At 38.6% G+C, this 17,560-nt stretch overlaps 1 protein-coding gene across 2 annotated transcripts in view; it reads right to left on the bottom strand.

Annotated features, from left to right (window-relative positions):
- Positions 1–771: 771 nt before the first annotated feature.
- Positions 772–17,560, bottom strand: part of GOLPH3L (golgi phosphoprotein 3 like) — a 37,571-nt gene continuing 20,782 nt past the window's right edge. For both annotated transcript variants that reach the window (XM_019432774.2, XM_019432772.2), the window contains 3 exons: positions 15,971–16,102; positions 14,321–14,435; positions 772–3,166 (listed from right to left, as the gene is read on the bottom strand). In XM_019432774.2, coding sequence (XP_019288319.1) covers positions 2,739–3,166; positions 14,321–14,435; positions 15,971–16,102 — 675 coding nt within the window. In that variant the 3' untranslated portion in view covers positions 772–2,738. The remainder of the gene's footprint in view (positions 3,167–14,320; positions 14,436–15,970; positions 16,103–17,560) is intronic.

Raw genomic sequence — 17,560 nt, 5'->3', positions numbered from 1 at the left:
TAGGTAACAGGCTTGAACAATGGAAACTTGAGCAAGGCCAAAGGGTCCACAGCCTGACCAGTTGACTGAATACAGACAGGCCCATCAGGCGACCCATCTCAAAATATCCACAGGCCCTAACTAACCAATGGGCTACTCACAACCAGGCACAGGTACCAAAACAAGGGAAAATTCCATGGTCCCCATATCTCCTTACCTCCCCCACTTTAAAAACAGCCCCCACCCACTGCCTCCTGGCAGACAGTCTCTACTTTGCTCCCTTGTGGTATATTCAAGAAACTTCTATACTGGCTCTTCTGCCTCAGGTGAATCCTTCCACAGCCTGTGCCCCAGGCTTCCACCTGATTGGGTCGCCCTACATTTGGGTGCCCCCATCTGATTGGGAGAGATGCCACACTTTCACATGTTGTTAACTCTGTTACAGTTAGGTAGGTTACCTGTGTTTCCAACTTTATACTTTCAGCTCTTAGGTAAGTTTCAGTGTCACTTGCAAGTAGATATGAATAGGGCAGAACATAATCCTTTTCTTGATGAAAAATGGTGTAATTGGGTAAATTATTTTTATTGAGACGGAGACACTATTCAGACTACAACATTAGCTGGTGTTCAGGTTAGCCTTGATGTATGCCCTGCCTATATACGTTACGATTCTATTTGTCTCTAATATTCTATACAGGATGAAACAGGCTGGTCTCCTGGTGTAAAGGGGGGAGTGTTACTGGCCTTGTGTGGAAAGTTCTTATTTCTAGTTAAAATAATTGAAGTTGTAAAACCAGAAAACCAATAATTATTTATTATACAGAAATGTGAAAACCCTATGCATTAAAGAAGGTGTTTTGCAGAGACTACTATACAGATTCAAACTGAAGACATTCTCATTGAGATACAACATAAAAATAAACACTGACCAAGTGTTGCAAGAAAGAACTCGACTTCTACCCCCCAATCAAGCTGACACTTTCCAGAACAAAACCTGGTTCAGAAAGGAAAACTAAGCCACGTAGAGACAACACATGGACTGCTTTTGTACTTTCAGAGTGCCAAACTGAAGCTCTACTCAGCTGCACGTTTAGAACTCATTTCATGCTAAAATTCGTATCTCTAGTCATATAAGCAATACCTGAAAGTGAAAAAAAAAAACAATGATTGTTGATTTGGGGAATTCCATGGGGCTACACAGGTTTGGGGGAGGAGATGAAAGTTACAATCATTCATTCGTTTCAGATCAGGAAGAGTTGATATCATGTCTGGGTTGTCTGTATGAGCCCTTTGACAGCCTGCTTCTCTGTAATGGTCAAAAGCTGAGTGTAGATCTCCATGTTGAGTGTAGAGATTAAATAAACAAATCTTAAAAAAATATTTGCATAGTAAATGCCTGAACTTAGCACAACTTGGTGCCTGTCCTCTTTATATTCCTAAATAGTAGACTTTATGTCAACATGCATTTCATACCAAATTGCCCATCAAAATAGTATTTTTCTTAATCTTCTCTTAGCACTCACTACTGAATTGAAAAAACTGAAAAGTTTTGAGAGATTTGGCTAGAAAGATGGTTATATTGAAACAAGACTAATGACTAGGAGGTTATCTATGGACTAAATACAGACAAAACTACTTCTAGAACCCTTAAATACGGACAGAATCTATCAATTTATGAAGGAAGCCAAAAACAGGGGACAAGAAGATCTGGAGTTTAGATACACTGTCTGGACTCAGGATGCTGCTATTAGGCAACTGAAATTTATAACTCCCTCAATTTGATCAGAGCAGAGACATATAGAGTAAATCTGGAGGAATCAGGACAATCATGAGCTGAAGGGTGGAAATTCTCATGCCACCTCCCTCCCTTATAAACTGGAATGCTGATTGTATGAAGGACGTGGCTGAAAGACCCATTTTTTTCATTCAGACTTTTGCCCTGATGAACGAGGGAGTAGGATAATGCTAAGAGAGAGTACAGAACATATTTCTGATTCTAGGACTGTGAGAACCAGGTAAGCAAATTTGCAATATTCTCATTAGGTTAGAAAAGGAAAGCTGAAAAATCATTAGTGGGACATATAATCCCAGAGACCATCTGTTCCAAAAATTAGTTTTGTTTCTACTGCCCAGACAGTTATTTCAATAACTACAATCCTTAGTAGAGTCTGAGAGACAAAGACTGTGAAAACGTGTATTTAAGATAGAAAACAGGGCGTCTGGCTGGCTCAGTTGATAGAGCATACAACTCTTAGTCTCAGGGTAATGAGCTCAAGTCCCATATTGGATGTGGAGCCCACTTAAAAAAAAAGAAGAGATAGAAAACAAACCTTAGAAATCTTAATTAATGGTTTGCTCTATATCTCATTCACATTTTGTGGCTGGAGAACTCCAAATCCCACTTAGATATTCCTGTTTACCCAAAAGCACACTGGATGGAAGCAAACCAGGAAATGAAAGTGATAATTGTGTGTGTGTGTGTGTGTGTGTGTGTGTGTGTGTGTGTATTCACCTAGTTTATTCACCTCTGCAGTGGAAATTTAGGGAGAAATAAAGTCTGCTTACAATGGTCAAGGTTTATGGAGAAGCCCTGAAGTTGGCTCTCCCCAAATCATAAGTCTGATTCAAGAGAAGGAAAAAAAAAAAAACAAAAAAACAAACAAAAAACGATGAAAAACATCTCATCACACAAAACTCCGTGTGGTGTCTCTGACAGTCACGAGCCAGCAGGGGAAAAAGGAGAAACCCACCCACTGGCTTTAGGATTTATTGAAGGCTGCCAGCACAGCCCAGATCATCTCTGTGGCACTGTGCTTTGTCCCCTCCACTTCAGGGTCCAGTTCTACTAAGTCCTTGGCTCGATTCATTGCCACATCATACCTGTCATCTGTCAGAGAGGAGAAGACATTCTCTAGCACATCAGAGGAGTGGGCCAGCACCAGGAGCGCTAGTGTTCGTTTGTCCATACGCTGGGGGTCATTCACCCACCGCTCTAGGACACTATCTTGAAGTTTTTTCACTAGTCGCTGTTTCTCTGTTGTATTGGTCACTGGATGAGTAGTCATGTCAAATAGGAGGAAATTCTGCTTCTCTGTGGTTAGAATACCCTTCTCTACTAGGTTCTTTGCAATTCGTTCTCTCACATTTCTCAGTTGGTACTGTAATTTGAAGGGGTTCCAGGTCTCACCTTTGGGAAAAAACAAATGGAAGACTTGAACAATATGCTAAGCCAACTAGATCTAACAAGACATCTGCAGAACATTCCACCCTAACAGCATAATACATACCCTTCTCAAGTACACGTGGCATACTCTACAGGATAGACCATTTGCTAGGCCATAAAATCAGCCTTAATAAAAGGACTGAAAACATACAAAGTATGCTATCCAACCACAATAGAATTAAACTAGAAATTAAATACAGGAGACAATTTGGGAAATTCAAAAATATGTGGAAATTAAACAACAAACTCCTAAATAACCAATGGGGTCAAAGAAATCACACTCAACTCTGAGTTGAATGAAAATGACAACAGACCAAAACTTATGCTATGTAGCTTAAACCAGTGCCAAGAGAGAAAGATATGACCCCAAATGGTATGCTAGAAAAGATATTAAATAAATCAATAACCTAACTTCTACTTTAAAAAACTAGACAAAGTAGAACACAATAAACACGAAGGAAGCAGAAGAAAGGAAATAATAGAGATTAGAGAGGAGATAAATAGAAACAATGAAAACAATAGAGGAAATCATTAAAATCAAAGTTGGTTCATTGAAAAGATCAACAAATTGACAAACCTAAAATGACAAAGAAAAAAGAGAGAAGAGTCAAATCACTAACATTAGGAATTAGAGAGGAAACATCACTACTGACCTTAAAGAAATAAAAATGGCAGGGGGTGCCTGGGTGGCTCTGTCGGTTCAGTATCCGACTCCAGCTCAAGTCATGATCTCACAGTTCGTGAGTTGGAGCCCTGCTTCAGGATTCTTTCTCTCTTCCTCTCTCCCTCTGCCCCCTGTGGGATTCTCTCTCTCTCCCTCTGCCCCTCATGGGATGCTCTCTCTCTCTCCCCCTCTCTGCCCCCCCCCAAAAAAGTAAATAAAAAAAAATCAAATTGAATTTCTATTCATTAGCAACAATCTGAAAATAAATTTTTTCTCAATTTTTGTAGTTGTTTTCCTACAATTATACTCATAATAGCATCAAAAAGAACAAAATAGTTAGGACTATATTTAAAAAAAGTAGTATAAGACTTACACATTGGAAATTACAAAACATTGTTGAAAGAAATATCTAAATAAATGGAAAGGCATCCATGTTCATGGATTAGAAAACTTGATATTATTATTGTTTTTAATTTTTATTTTATTTTTGAGAGAGAGACAGAGCACGAGTGGGGGAGGGCAGAGAGAGAGAGGGAGACACGGAATCTGAAGCAGGATCCAGGCTCTGAGCTGTCAGCACAGAGCCCAATGCGGGGCTGGAACTTATGGGCTGCGAGATGATGACCTGAGCTGAAGTCGGACGCTTAACCAACTGAGCCACCCAGGTACCCCAGAAAACTTAGTATTTTTAAGATAGCAATATTCCCCAAATTGATCTGCAGATACAATATAATTCCTATTAAAATCCTACCTTAGGGGCACCTGGGTGGCTCTGTCGGTTAAATGCCCAACTCTTGATTTCAGCTCAGGTCATGATCTCATGGTTCGTGAGTTTGAGCCCTGTGTTGGGCTCTGCACTGACAGTGCAAAGCCTGCTTGGGATTCTCTCTCTCTCCCTCTCTAAACAAATAAACTTAAAGAAAAAAAAACCACTACTTTGCTTGATTGCCGAAACTGACCAGCTGATTCTATAATTCATACAGAAATGCAAAAGACCCAGCATGGCCAAAAAAATATTGAAAAGGAACAATAAAGTTGGAGGACTCACATTTCCTGATTTGAAAACTACTACAAAACTACAATAATCAGGGAGCCTATGTGGCTCAGTCGATTAAGTATCTGACACTTGGTTTCACCTCAGGTCCTGAACTCACGTTTCATGAGTTTGAGCCCTACATTGGCCTTCCTGCTGATGGTGTGGAGCCTGCTTGGGATTCTCTCTCTCCCCCTCTCTCTCTGCCTCTCCCCTGCTCACTCTCTCTGTCTCTCTTGAAATGAATAAATAAACTTAAAAAACCAAACACTACAATAATCAAGAGAGTGCATAAGGGGTTGCCTGGGTGGCTCAGTTGGTTAAGCATCTGACTTTGGCTCAGGTCATGATCTTGTGCTTTGTGATTTCAAGCCCTGCATCAGGTTCTCTGCTGTCAGTGCAGAGCCTGCTTTGGATCCTCTGTCCTCCTCTGGGTGCCCCTCCCCTACCTATACTCTCTCTCTCTCTCAGAAATAAATATTAAAAAAACAAAACAAAACAAAACAAAAAAACAGTGAGAGAGAGAGAGAGAGAGAGAGAGAGAGAGAGAGAGAGAGAATAAGAATAGACAAGAGAGGGGCACCTGGGTGGCTCAGTCAGTTAAGGATCCGGCTCAGGTCATGATCTCACGGTTGGTGGGTTTGAGCCCCGTGTTGGGCTCTGTGCTGACAGCTCAGAGCCTGGAGCCTGCTTTGGGTTCTGTCTATCTGTCCCTCCCCTGCCTGTGCATGCACGCACGCATCCTCTCTCTCTCTCTCTCTCATAAATAAATAAATAAATAAATAAATAAATAAATAAATAAATAAATAAAATAGACCTAGGGATCAAAAGAAGAACCCAGAAATAAACCCATACATTTATGGTCAAATGATTTTTATTTTTTTAAGTTTGAGAGAGAGAGAGAGAGAGAGAGAGAGAGAGAGAGACCAAGCAAGCATGTGTGTGCAAGTGGGAGAGGGGCAGAGAGAGAAGGAGGCAGATAATCCCAAGCAGGCTCCATACTCAGTGTGGAGCCGGATATGGGGCTTGAATCCACGAACCGTGAGATCATGGCGAGAGCTGAAGTGGGATGCTCAACTGACTGAGCCACCCAGGTGCCCCTGTATGGAAGAAAATTTTGCAAATCCTGTATATGATACGCGATTTGTATCTACAATATATTTGAAAAGTACAACTCAGTGGCAAAAAAGGCAAACCCAGTTGAAAAATAGGCAAAAGATATGAAAAGACAATTCTCCAAAGAAGATATACAAATGGCCATAAATATATGAAGATGGTCAACATCATTAGTATTAGGAAAATCCCGATAAAAATCACAATATACCACTACATGCTCATTAGGATAGATAAAATAAAGAAGACAGAGAATAACAAGTATTGATGAGAATGTGGAAGAATAGAAACTTATACACTGGTGTGGAAATGTAAAATGGTATAGCCACTTTGAAAAAACTGGCCCCATTCCTGTCCTTAAGAAGTTTAAAATCTAGTATGGGGTGACCGTGGGGAGACAAAAAACATTTGAAGTGGGCCCTAATGGCAAACTGGACATAGAGATAAGGTTCTTTAAAATGTTAATCACTGAGGTATGACATCAGGGATGATGATAGAGTAAGAAGTGCCAGAAATCCATCTCTTCACCTAGACAACAATTATACTAGAGTCTATTTTTTTTAAGTTTATTTATTGTGAGAGAGTGTGCAAGAGCAGGGGAGGGGCAGAGGAAGAGGGAGGGAGAGAATCCCAAGCAGGCTCCACATAGTGCAGAGCCTGATGCGGGGTTTAAACTCATGAACATGAGATCATGACCCAAGCAGAAATCACACTTAACCAATTGAGCCACCCTGGTGCCCTACTAGAATCTATGTATGTATCTATGATACATTCAAAGAAACGAAAGAAGTGGACATAATGTGTGCCTCAGAAAGCACAGATATCAACTTTACTAGACAAAGACTTGAAAACAATTGTCTTGAAGATGCTCAAAGAGCTAAGAGAATATATGGACATAGGGAAACAATATATGAGCAAAATGAGAATATTAATGAAGAGATAAAAATTATTGAAAGGAACTAAAAAGAAAGTCTCGAGCTTAAATACAAGGGCTGAAATGAAAAACACCACGTATATGGGTTCAAAAGCAGATTTAAGCAGGCAGAAAAAGAATGAACAAACCTGAATATAGGAAATGGAAATTATATAGTCTGGGGAACAGAAGGATGTTTAATGAGAAAAAGTAAACAGAGCCTAAGGGACCTCTGGTACACCATCAAATGGTCAAATATATGCATTGTGGGAGTCCCAGGAGGAGGAGAGACAGAAAAGGGGCAGAGAGACTATCTAAAGAAAATTATGAAAACTTTCTGACTATCTGAAAACTTTCCAAATTTGATGAAGGACATGAATTTATAAATTCAAGAAGCATAATGAACCCAATGTCAGATAAAACATCCATACTGAGACACATTATGATCAAATTGTTAAAAGCCAAACAAAAAGAATCTAAAAGCAGAAAGGAAAGAGAGAAGTGAGTCATCACATACAAGGGATCCTCAGTAAGATAACAGATTTCTCATCAAAAAATTTGAAGGCCAGAAGGCAGTGGGCCAATATATTCAAAGAGCTGAAATAAAAGAAAAGAAAAGAAAAGAAAAGAAAAGAAAAGAAAAGAAAAGAAAAGAAAAAAGTAAAACCTGTCAAATGAGAATTCTATATCCAGAAAAACTGTCCTTCAAAAATGAAGGAGAAATTAAGACTTTCCCAGATAAACAAAAACCAAGGGGATTTGTTACCACTAGCCTTGCCACGCAAGAAATACTAAAAAGGAGCACTGCAAATTGAAATGAAGGGAAGCTAGGGGCACCCGGGTAGCTGAGTCAGTTAAGTGTCCAACTTTGGCTCAGGTCATGATCTTGTGGCTCGTGGGTTTGAGCCCTGCTTTGGGCTCTGTGCTGACAGCTCAGAGCCTGGAACCTGCTTCAGATTCTGTGTCCCCTCCTCCTTCCACCTCTCCCCTGCTTACACACTCTCTCTCTGTCTCAAAAATAAATAAACATAAAAAAATAAGAAAGAAATGAAGGGAAGCTAGACAGTAACTAGAAGCAGTATGAAGAAATAAATATCTCCAGTAAAAGTAAATATATGTACAACTATAAAAACTAGTATTGGTTTGTGACACTACTTTTTATTTTCTATATACTTTAAAAGATAAATACATCAAAAATAATTACTAATCTATGTTATTGGGCATACTATGTATAAAGGAATAATCTGTGACATCAAAACAGAAAGAGGGTGGAATGGAGCTATATCAGGGCAGAGTTTTTCTATGTCATTGAAGTTGGTATAAAATCAGATTAGGTTGTTCTAACTCTAGGATGTTAAATCCCATATAGCAACCAAGATGATATCTACATAAAATGAGAGAGAATACAAATGTTTCACTATAAAAAATCACCTAAACACAAAAGAAGACAGTAATGCAGGAAATGAGGGACAAAAACCTATAGGTCATACAGCAAACAAATAGCAAAATGGTAGAAGTGTCTCCTCATGAATAATTAATTTAAATGCAAATGGTTTAAGCAATTCAGTCATAAGACAAAGATTGGCAGAATGGGTTAAAAAACATGATCCAACTATATGCTATCTACAAGAAACTCACTTTAAATCGCATTACAGACCAATAACCCTTATGAATATAGATGCAAAATCCTTAATTAAATATTAGCAAATTGAATCCAATAGCATATTAAAAGGATTATTTATCATGAACAAGTAAAATCTATTCCAGGAATGTTATATATATGTAAAAAAAAAAAAAATCTGAGCAAAGGATCTGAATAGACTTTTTCCAAAGAAGACATACAGATTGCCAACGAGTACATGAAAAATTGCTCAAAATCACTAGTCATCAGGTGCAAATCAAATCACAATGAAAATCGCCTCACACATGCTAGAATGCCTATTATCAAAAAGACAAGAAATAACAAGTGTTGGAAAGGATGTGGAGAAAAGAGAACCTTTGTGACTGTTGGTGAGAATGTAAATTGTTGCAGCCACTATAGAAAACAGTATGGAGGTTCCTAAAAAGTTAAAAATAGAGCTATCATATGATCTAGCAATTTCACTTCTGGGTATTTATTCAAAGGAAATGAAAATAATAACTTTATGCACTCTGATGTCCACTGAAGCATTATTTACAATAGCCAAACATAGAAGTAACCTAAGTGTCCATCGATGGTTGAATGACTAAAGAAAATGTGTATATATATACAATGGAATAGTATTCAGCCATAAAAAGAAATCTTTCCATTTGCAACAACATGGATGGAATCTGAAGGCATTATGCTAAGTGAAATAAGTGAGACAGAGAAAGACAAATACTGTATGATCTCACTTATATATATGAAATCTAAAACACAAAAATCCAAAAGGGATGCCTGGCTGGCTCAGTTGGTAGAGTGTGTGACTCTTATCTCAGGGTTTTAAGTTCTAGCCTCACGTTGGGTATAGAGATTATTTAAAAATAAAATCTTAAAAAAAAAACAACTCAAAAACAAAACAAACAAGCTCATAGATACAGCAAACAGATTGGTGGTTGCCAGAGGCAGGGGTGGGCAAAATGGGTGAATGTAGTCAAAAGGTACAAACTTCTAGTTATAAAATAAATACGTCCTAGGGATGTGATAAACAGCATGGTGACTATAGTTAACAACACTGTACTGTATATTTGAAAGTTGCTAGGAGAGATCTTAAAAGTTTTCACCACAAGAAAAAAAATGTGTAACTATATATGGTGATGGATGTTAAGTAAACATACTGTGATCATTTCACAATATACTAATCCTGAATCAATGTGTTCTATACCTGAAATGAATACAATGTTGTATGTCAATTATGCCTCAATAAAAAGTAATCAATGTAACAATACATCACATTAATAGAAAAAAAAAAAGCCAGTCATCTCACTTGACTCAGAAAAGACATTTGACAAAGATGAATACACCTTCATGATTTAAAACTCCCAGAAAACTAGGAACAAAAGGAAAATTTCTCAACAGAATAAAGGGTTTACTTTTTAAAACATTTTTTAAAAATATTTATTTATTTTTGAGACAGAGACAGACAGAGCATGAATGGGGGAGGGTCAGAGAGAGAGGGAGACACAGAATCCAAAGCAGGCTCCAGGCTCTGAGCTGTCAGCACAGAGCCCAACGCGGGGCTTGAACTCACAGACTGTGAGATCATGACCTGAGCCAAAGTCGGAGGCCACCCAGGTGCCCCTAAAGGGTATACTTTTTTTTTTAGTGTTTTTATTTCTTTATTTTTGAGAGAGAGACAGAGTGTGAGTGAGGGAAGGGCAGAGAGAGAGAGAGAGAGAGAGAGAGAGAGAGAGACAGGCAGGATTGGAAGCAGGCTCCAGGCTCTGAGCTGTCAGCGCAGAGCCCAACGTGGGGCTTGAACTCACAGACCGTTAGATCATGACCTGAGCCAAAGTCAGACACCCAACCGACTGAGCCACCCAGGTGCCCCAGAATAAAGGGTATACTTAAAGGGTATAAAAATGCACAGCTAGGGGCGCCTGGGTGGCGCAGTCGGTTAAGCGTCCGACTTCAGCCAGGTCACGATCTCGCGGTCCGTGAGTTCGAGCCCCGCGTCAGGCTCTGGGCTGATGGCTCGGAGCCTGGAGCCTGTTTCCGATTCTGTGTCTCCCTCTCTCTCTGCCCCTCCCCCGTTCATGCTCTGTCTCTCTCTGTCCCAAAAATAAAAATTAAAAACGTTGAAAAAAAAAAAAATGCACAGCTAACATCACATTTAATAGTAAAAGACTGAAAGTTTTCCCTCAAAGGTCATGAACAACATAACGATGCCTGCTTTCCCTACTGCAACCAGAGCTGTTAGAGAAGAAACAAAGATGTGGACCTGCGCACGTTGCTCAAGGGTCAACTGTAGAGAAAATTCCAAAGAGTACACAAAAGTGCTACTAGAGCTAATAAACTAATTCAGATAAGTTGCAGGGTACAAAAAAAACACACAAATATCAGTTGTTTCTATATACCAGTAATGAACAATCTGAAAAGGAAATTAAGAAAGCAGTTCCATTTATAATAGTGTCTAAAAGAATTAAATATTTAGGAATAAATCTAACCAAGGAGGTGAAAGATTTATATGCTGAAAACTATATAACATTGCTGAAAAACATTAAAGATGACATTAATAGTGGAAAGACATCTCATTTTAATGAACAGGAAGAGTTGACATTTTTGAGATGTCAGTATCACTCAAAGAGATCCACAGGTTCAACACAATCTCTAACAAGATTCCAAAAGCCTTTCCCACCAAAATGGAAAAGCTGATCCTCATATTCATATGGAATTTCATGAGACCCAGACAGCCAAAACAATCTTGAAAAACAATAAAGTTGTGGGACTCATACTTCCCAACTTCAAAACTTACTACAAAGCTATAGTAAGTTAAATAGTATGGTATAGGCATAAGGACAAGCACAGATCAATGCAATAGAACAGAGAGTCCAGAAATAAATCCTCAGATTGATGATCAACTTATTTTCAACAAGGCTACCAAGACCATTCAATGGGGGAAAGGGCAGTCTTTTCATGGCTATAAAACCAAAAGTGGAGGCAACAAAAGGAAAAATAGATAAACTGATTCAATTTAATCAAAATCAAGAACTCTTGTGCATCAAGGACTACCATCAAAAAGTTGAAAAAACAACCTACAGAATGGGAGAACATATTTGTAAATGATATATCTGATAAGAGATTAATATCCGGAATATACAAAGAACTTCCAAAACTCAACAACAATAACAACAACAGAACTCAATTAAAGAAACGGGCAAAAGACTGGAATAGACATTTTTCCAAAGAAGATATACAGATGGCCCATAAGCCCATGAAAAGATGCTCATCACTGGACATTAGGGAAATGCAAATCAAAACCATAATGAGATACCACTTCATGCCTACTAGGATGGTTATAATTCAAAACAAAACAGGGGGACCTGGGTGGCTCTGTCAGTTAAATGTCCAGCTCTTGATTTTGGCTCAGGTCATGATATCAGTTTGTGGGACTGAGCCCTGTATAAGCTCCACACTGACAGCACAGAGCCTGCTTGGGAGTCTCTCTCACTCTCTCTCTCTGCCCCTCCTCCACTCTCTCATTCTCTCAAAATAAACTTTAAGAAACAAACAAACAAAAAACCCTCAAAAAAGCTAAAAATAGAACAAGTGTTGATGACAATATGGAGAAACTGGAACCCTTATGCAGGGTTGGCGAGAAGGGGTGCAGCCTGTGTAGAAAACAGTTTTGTGGTTTCTCAAAACAGAACTATCATATGAGCCAGCAATTCTACTCTCAGATATATATTCAAAAGAATGACTAGCAGGGACTTGAATAGATATTTGTATATTAATGTACATAGCAGCATTATCCACAATAGCCAAAAGGTGGAAACAACTCAAGTGTCCATCAACAAATGAAATGAATAAAAAAAAAATGTGGTGGGGCATGCACATGGCTCAGTTGGTTAAGCGTTCAACTCTAGATTTTGGCTTAGGTCATGATCTCAGAGTTTGTGAGATCAAGCCCTGCATTGGGCTCCGCACTGTCAGTGTGGAACCTGTTTGACATTCTCTTTCTCCTTCTTTCTCTGTCCCTCCTCTGCTCATACTCATGCACACTCTCTCTCAAAATAAATAAATAAACAAAATGTGGTATATCCATACACTGGAATATTATTTGGCCAGAAAAAGGAATGAGATTTTGATACATGCTACAACATGAATGGACATTGAAAACATTATGCTTAGTAAAATAAGCCAGATAACAGAAGGGCAAATATTGCATGATTCCACTTATATGAGTTACCTGGTGTAGGCAAATTCATAAAGACAACAAGCAGAAAAGAGGTTGCCAGGGCATGGGGGGACAGGGAGAAAGAGGGATGTTTGGGATGATGAGAAAGCTTTGGGTATAGACAGAAGTGATGGTTACATAACACTGTGAATGTATTTGATGTCAGTGAATTATACATTTATGAATGGTTGAAACAATAAAGATTATATTATATGTATTCTACCACAGTAAAAAATGTTAACTATATACCCCCAAAGTAACTAAAACATATCCACACAAAAACATGTCCAGGTATGTTCACAGCAGCATTACTCATAATAGTCAAAAAGTGGAAATAATCCAAATGTTTATCAACTGATGAACTGATAAATAAATGTGGTACATCTATACAGTGAAGTATTATTTGGTAACAAAAAGGAGTCAAGGTAAACCTGGGGAAGTTCTAGTAAGATTGGTAGATTGTATCAATGTCAATATCCTGGAGGTCATATTATATTACAGTTTTGTAACTGGTCATCACTGAGGGACTCTGGGTAGAGTGTATAAGGGATCTCTCTGTACTATTTCTTACAACTTCATGTGAATGTACAGATACCTCGATTAAAATTTCAATTAAAAAAAACTGTTCCAGAAGGTGACACTGGCTGTGACCTCAAAGTGCCCCATGGAAGATTCTCCTAAAATTTTATGCCATAGATCTGCTTACTTATACAAAAGTTTTTGAATTTACCCTTAAAAAAAATAAAAGAGAGAATAAAGTATTGGTACATGATAAAACATGGATGGACTTTAAATATTATCTTAATCTGGTCAAAAAAAAGTTATACATTTCCTTTATATGAAATATTGAGAATAAGCAAATCAATAGAGACAGAATGTAGATTAGCGGTTGCCTGGAGCTGGGCAGGAGGCTTGGGAAAAATCGCTAATGAGTATGGGGTTTATTTTTGGGGTGATGAAAATGTTGTAAATTAGGACTGTGATGGTGGCTGTTCAATTGTGTGCATATACTCAAATCCACTTAATTGTGTACTTTCCACGGGTCAACTGTATGGTGTGAATTATGAATCAATAAAAATGTTTGGGGCGCCTGGGTGGCTCAGTCAGTTGAGCGACCAACTTCGGTTCAGGTCATGATCTCATGGTTTGTGAGTTCGAGCCCCTTGTCGGGCTCTGTGTTGACAGCTCAGAGCCTGGAGCCTGCTTTGGATTCTGTGTCTTCCTCTCTCTCTGCCCCTCCCCCACTCATGCTCTGTCTCTGTCTCAGAAATAAATAAACATTTAAAAAAAATGTTAAAGTTTTTTCTTGTGGAGAATACTATTAAAGAGCTTATGTGGTAGGGTGGTGGACGTAAGATAGAGCTTTGGAAAACTTTATGTATTGATTAACCATGTCTTTTCTGTCCTTCTTTAAATACAGTTAAACAGTGAGCCATACATTTCTTACCCAGCATCTTGAATTCCTGTATTCCACTGCTTGAACTAGTAGGATAAAGATTATAAAGTGTGGGATTTTTTTAGCCATTTTGAGCCATCTTACCTGTGAGTAGCTCTATCCATGTCTGGACGGTTTCTGTGGGTTCAGTTGCTTTGATGTGTTTGAGAGTTTCATCCAGTAAAACATCCCCTGTTGGGCTATCTGACTTTAGCAATACCTTTAAAAGAAGAAACAAGGGACCCTGGTTCATTCCCTTAATTCAAATTAGAATCTTTCAATATACTGTATATACATTATGGGTCAAATGTTGTAGGAAATGCAAAACAACATAACACACTATCCCTGTCCTCAAGAAGTTTAATATCTAGTATGGAGTGATAGTAGGGAGAAAGAAATAACATTTGAAGTGGGCCCTAGTGACAAACTGGATATAAATGATCAGGAAGAAAATATGCAATAATAACTCTTTAGGTCTGGAAAACTAACCTGTGAAACAATTAATAAAGGTATAAAAGAAGAGGAAGCTACTTTAGGGCAAAAGTGGATAAGTTTGGTTTTAACTCAAAAGGGATAGCTAAGTTGAAATGTCTAGTCAAGAGTTAAATATGTTCCTAGAGGCAGAAAAAGAAGACAGGCCTCAGATTTGATAGGTTAATATCATGGAGGTGATAGATAAAGCTAGAAGATAAATGGTATCTCCAAAAGGAAAGAAAGGTATGCAAAAGGATGCAAACTGAGACTCAGATGTTAAGGAATGGAGAAGTATAAGAAATAGGGTACAGGTGGGGTGCCTGGGTGGCTCAGTTGGTTAAGCGTCCAGCTTCAGCTCAGGTCATGATCTTGCAGTCTGTGGGTTTGAGCCTGTCGGGCTCTGTGCCGATAGCTCAGAGCCTGGAGCGTGCTTTGGATTGTGTCTCCCTCTCTGCTCCTCCTCTGCTTGCACTCTCTCTCTCTCTCTCAAAAATAAATAAACATTAAAAAAAATAAAAAAAAAAAAGAAATAGGGTACAGGCAAGAAGCAAGAAAATGTAATATAACAAAGGCCAAGAATGGAGAAAATTTCAAGTAGGGGGAGGTGGTCAAAAAATGTCAAATGCCACGTATAGGTTATGAGAGAAAAATAAATTGAAGACAAAAGAGAAGCTGGTGATAGGGTGCCTGGCTGGCTCCATCAGTAGAGCATGTGACTCATGATCTTATGGTTGTGAGTTCAAGTGCCATGATGGGCATAGAGCCTGCTGGTGACACTGAAGAATGTAGTTTTGGTAGAGTTCAGAGTATGACAATGAAGTTATGAGTAGAAAAAAATACATAATAAGAAAACAGAGATGGGAGTCAAGCTCATATGGTGGAGAGGACTTGCTATAAATGGAAGGAGAAAAATCTAATGTTATCTGAGCATGACCAGAATTAAACAAAGACTGCACCCAACCCAGGTGTTTGCCCTCCTCCTATATAACACTCTATTTCATAATGTTATAGTTATAGATACAGAGGAGTAACAATCAACAGCATCCTAAATGTGATTTTTCTGCATAAAAAGACAAAACCATAAACTTCTTGTAACTCTTTAGATAATGGATACTTGAATTTCTCCCTCTGCTATAGGTTAATTAAACCTGTTAGACAATGGGACAGCTGAGTCAGTGATATTTATCTTGTCTCACTACTCAGATCTTCCCATTTCTCCAAAATGGACCATTGGTATCTGCTCTTTCATAAATCAGGAGAATGTTCACAAGGCTGTTGCACCTTTCTGTCCAGTAGTCGCTTCTTACGCATGGTGGGGGGTTCCAGATAGATTCGACCCCGCATGGCCAGCTCTATCAGGATGCCCCCTCGCAGGCCAGATGATATGCAGTCATTCCAGAAAGATGTGTAACCCTAGAAAAGGGGAATAAAAAGAAAAGAATGTTCTGAAAGGGTTATGGGCTAGCAGCCGGCACCTTAAGGATGGTTCATTTCATTGTGATTCATTTCATGTCACATTACGTGTACTCAAAGCATAAAATAACAGAATCTCTCTTTAATTCCCTTCGTCTAAACCCCCGAAATAAGATTTTCTGACTTCAAGCTCTTTGTGAATTCCCAGGGTTCAGCTCCTAGTTAATAATTGGCAGGTCAATTTGTAATTTTTGAAAAGAATTTTGGCTTCTTTGAAATCTGTTTTCATGACATTCTAAATTTCAGAGTATCAATATTAGCAGAAAAATGTATAAACCATCTGAGCCTTTTACTCCTCCAAGACATGGATTATTTGCAAGCCATTTTGATGGATGATGTGGTAGAAATCCAGCTCTGCCACTGACTACGTAAATGTTTTGGGTATGTTATTTTTCAAGTGCAATGTCCTCATCTGTAAAATGTGGACACTAATATCTATCTTTATAAGTTTGCTGTGAGGAATAAATCAGGTGTCCTGTATAAGAAAGCATTTAGTAGAGAACCTGGCTTATAGTAGGCACTTAAATATTGGTTTCCTTTAGTTAGGAGCTAGAGGGGTACAAAGACATAGAAGAAATACCCACTGTCTTAAGAAACTAAAAATCTAACTGGAAAGACCATGCAAACTTGAAGAAAGTTCTATAATAATATAAATTTAAATATTTTTAAAATGTTTTTTTAATGTTTATTTTTGAGACAGAGAGAGACAGAGCATGAACGGGAGAGGGTCAGAGAGAGAGGGAAAAAACAGAATCTGAAGCAGGCTCCAGGCTCGAGCTGTCAGCACAGAGCCAGACACGGGCTTGAACTCACAGACTGCGAGATCATGACCTGAGCTGAAGTCAGAAGCTCAACCGACTGAGCCACCCAGGTGCCCCTATAATAATATAAATTTTAAATAAAAGCTCAATTGAAAAAGCAGGAGACAGGCAAAAATGACTACTGGATGTTTGGTTTAGATGATAGTTTTTCAAATTATAAACCACTTTTGGGCTAGTCAGAAACTTTCATGGGACTTGAACTGAGGTTTGAAAAATAGGTTGAATTTAGCAGTGAGGGAGGGTTTTCCAGATGAAGATAAATCATTCAAATTCTACTTATTTTTCAAGAGAGCATTCTAAGTAAAAGTATAAAGGAAGGAGACATCAAATATGTTTGGAGATCTAACTCAAGGACATAAGATCAAGTTGGCTGTGGGAAGTCTTGATGCTCTGAACTTTTACTGAAAGGCAATATCGAATCCTGAGGATTGTAAGCAAGGAGTTATGATTAACACAAGACCCACCAAAAGTATCAGACCCGTCTAACACTCTACCTTTTGGTATAGCACTCCCTCTTGGAGAGAAGCTGAGTGAGATGTTGGCAGGGAGGTTCTAGCATGGCTTTAAAGCATCACCT

The sequence above is a fragment of the Panthera pardus genome, unplaced genomic scaffold (assembly GCF_024362965.1).
Source record: "Panthera pardus isolate Hobbes unplaced genomic scaffold, ASM2436296v1 HiC_scaffold_11, whole genome shotgun sequence".
NCBI classification, from domain to species: domain Eukaryota; kingdom Metazoa; phylum Chordata; class Mammalia; order Carnivora; family Felidae; genus Panthera; species Panthera pardus.
Note: the sequence above shows the minus strand (reverse complement) of the source record. Positions and strands in the feature narration are given on the sequence as shown.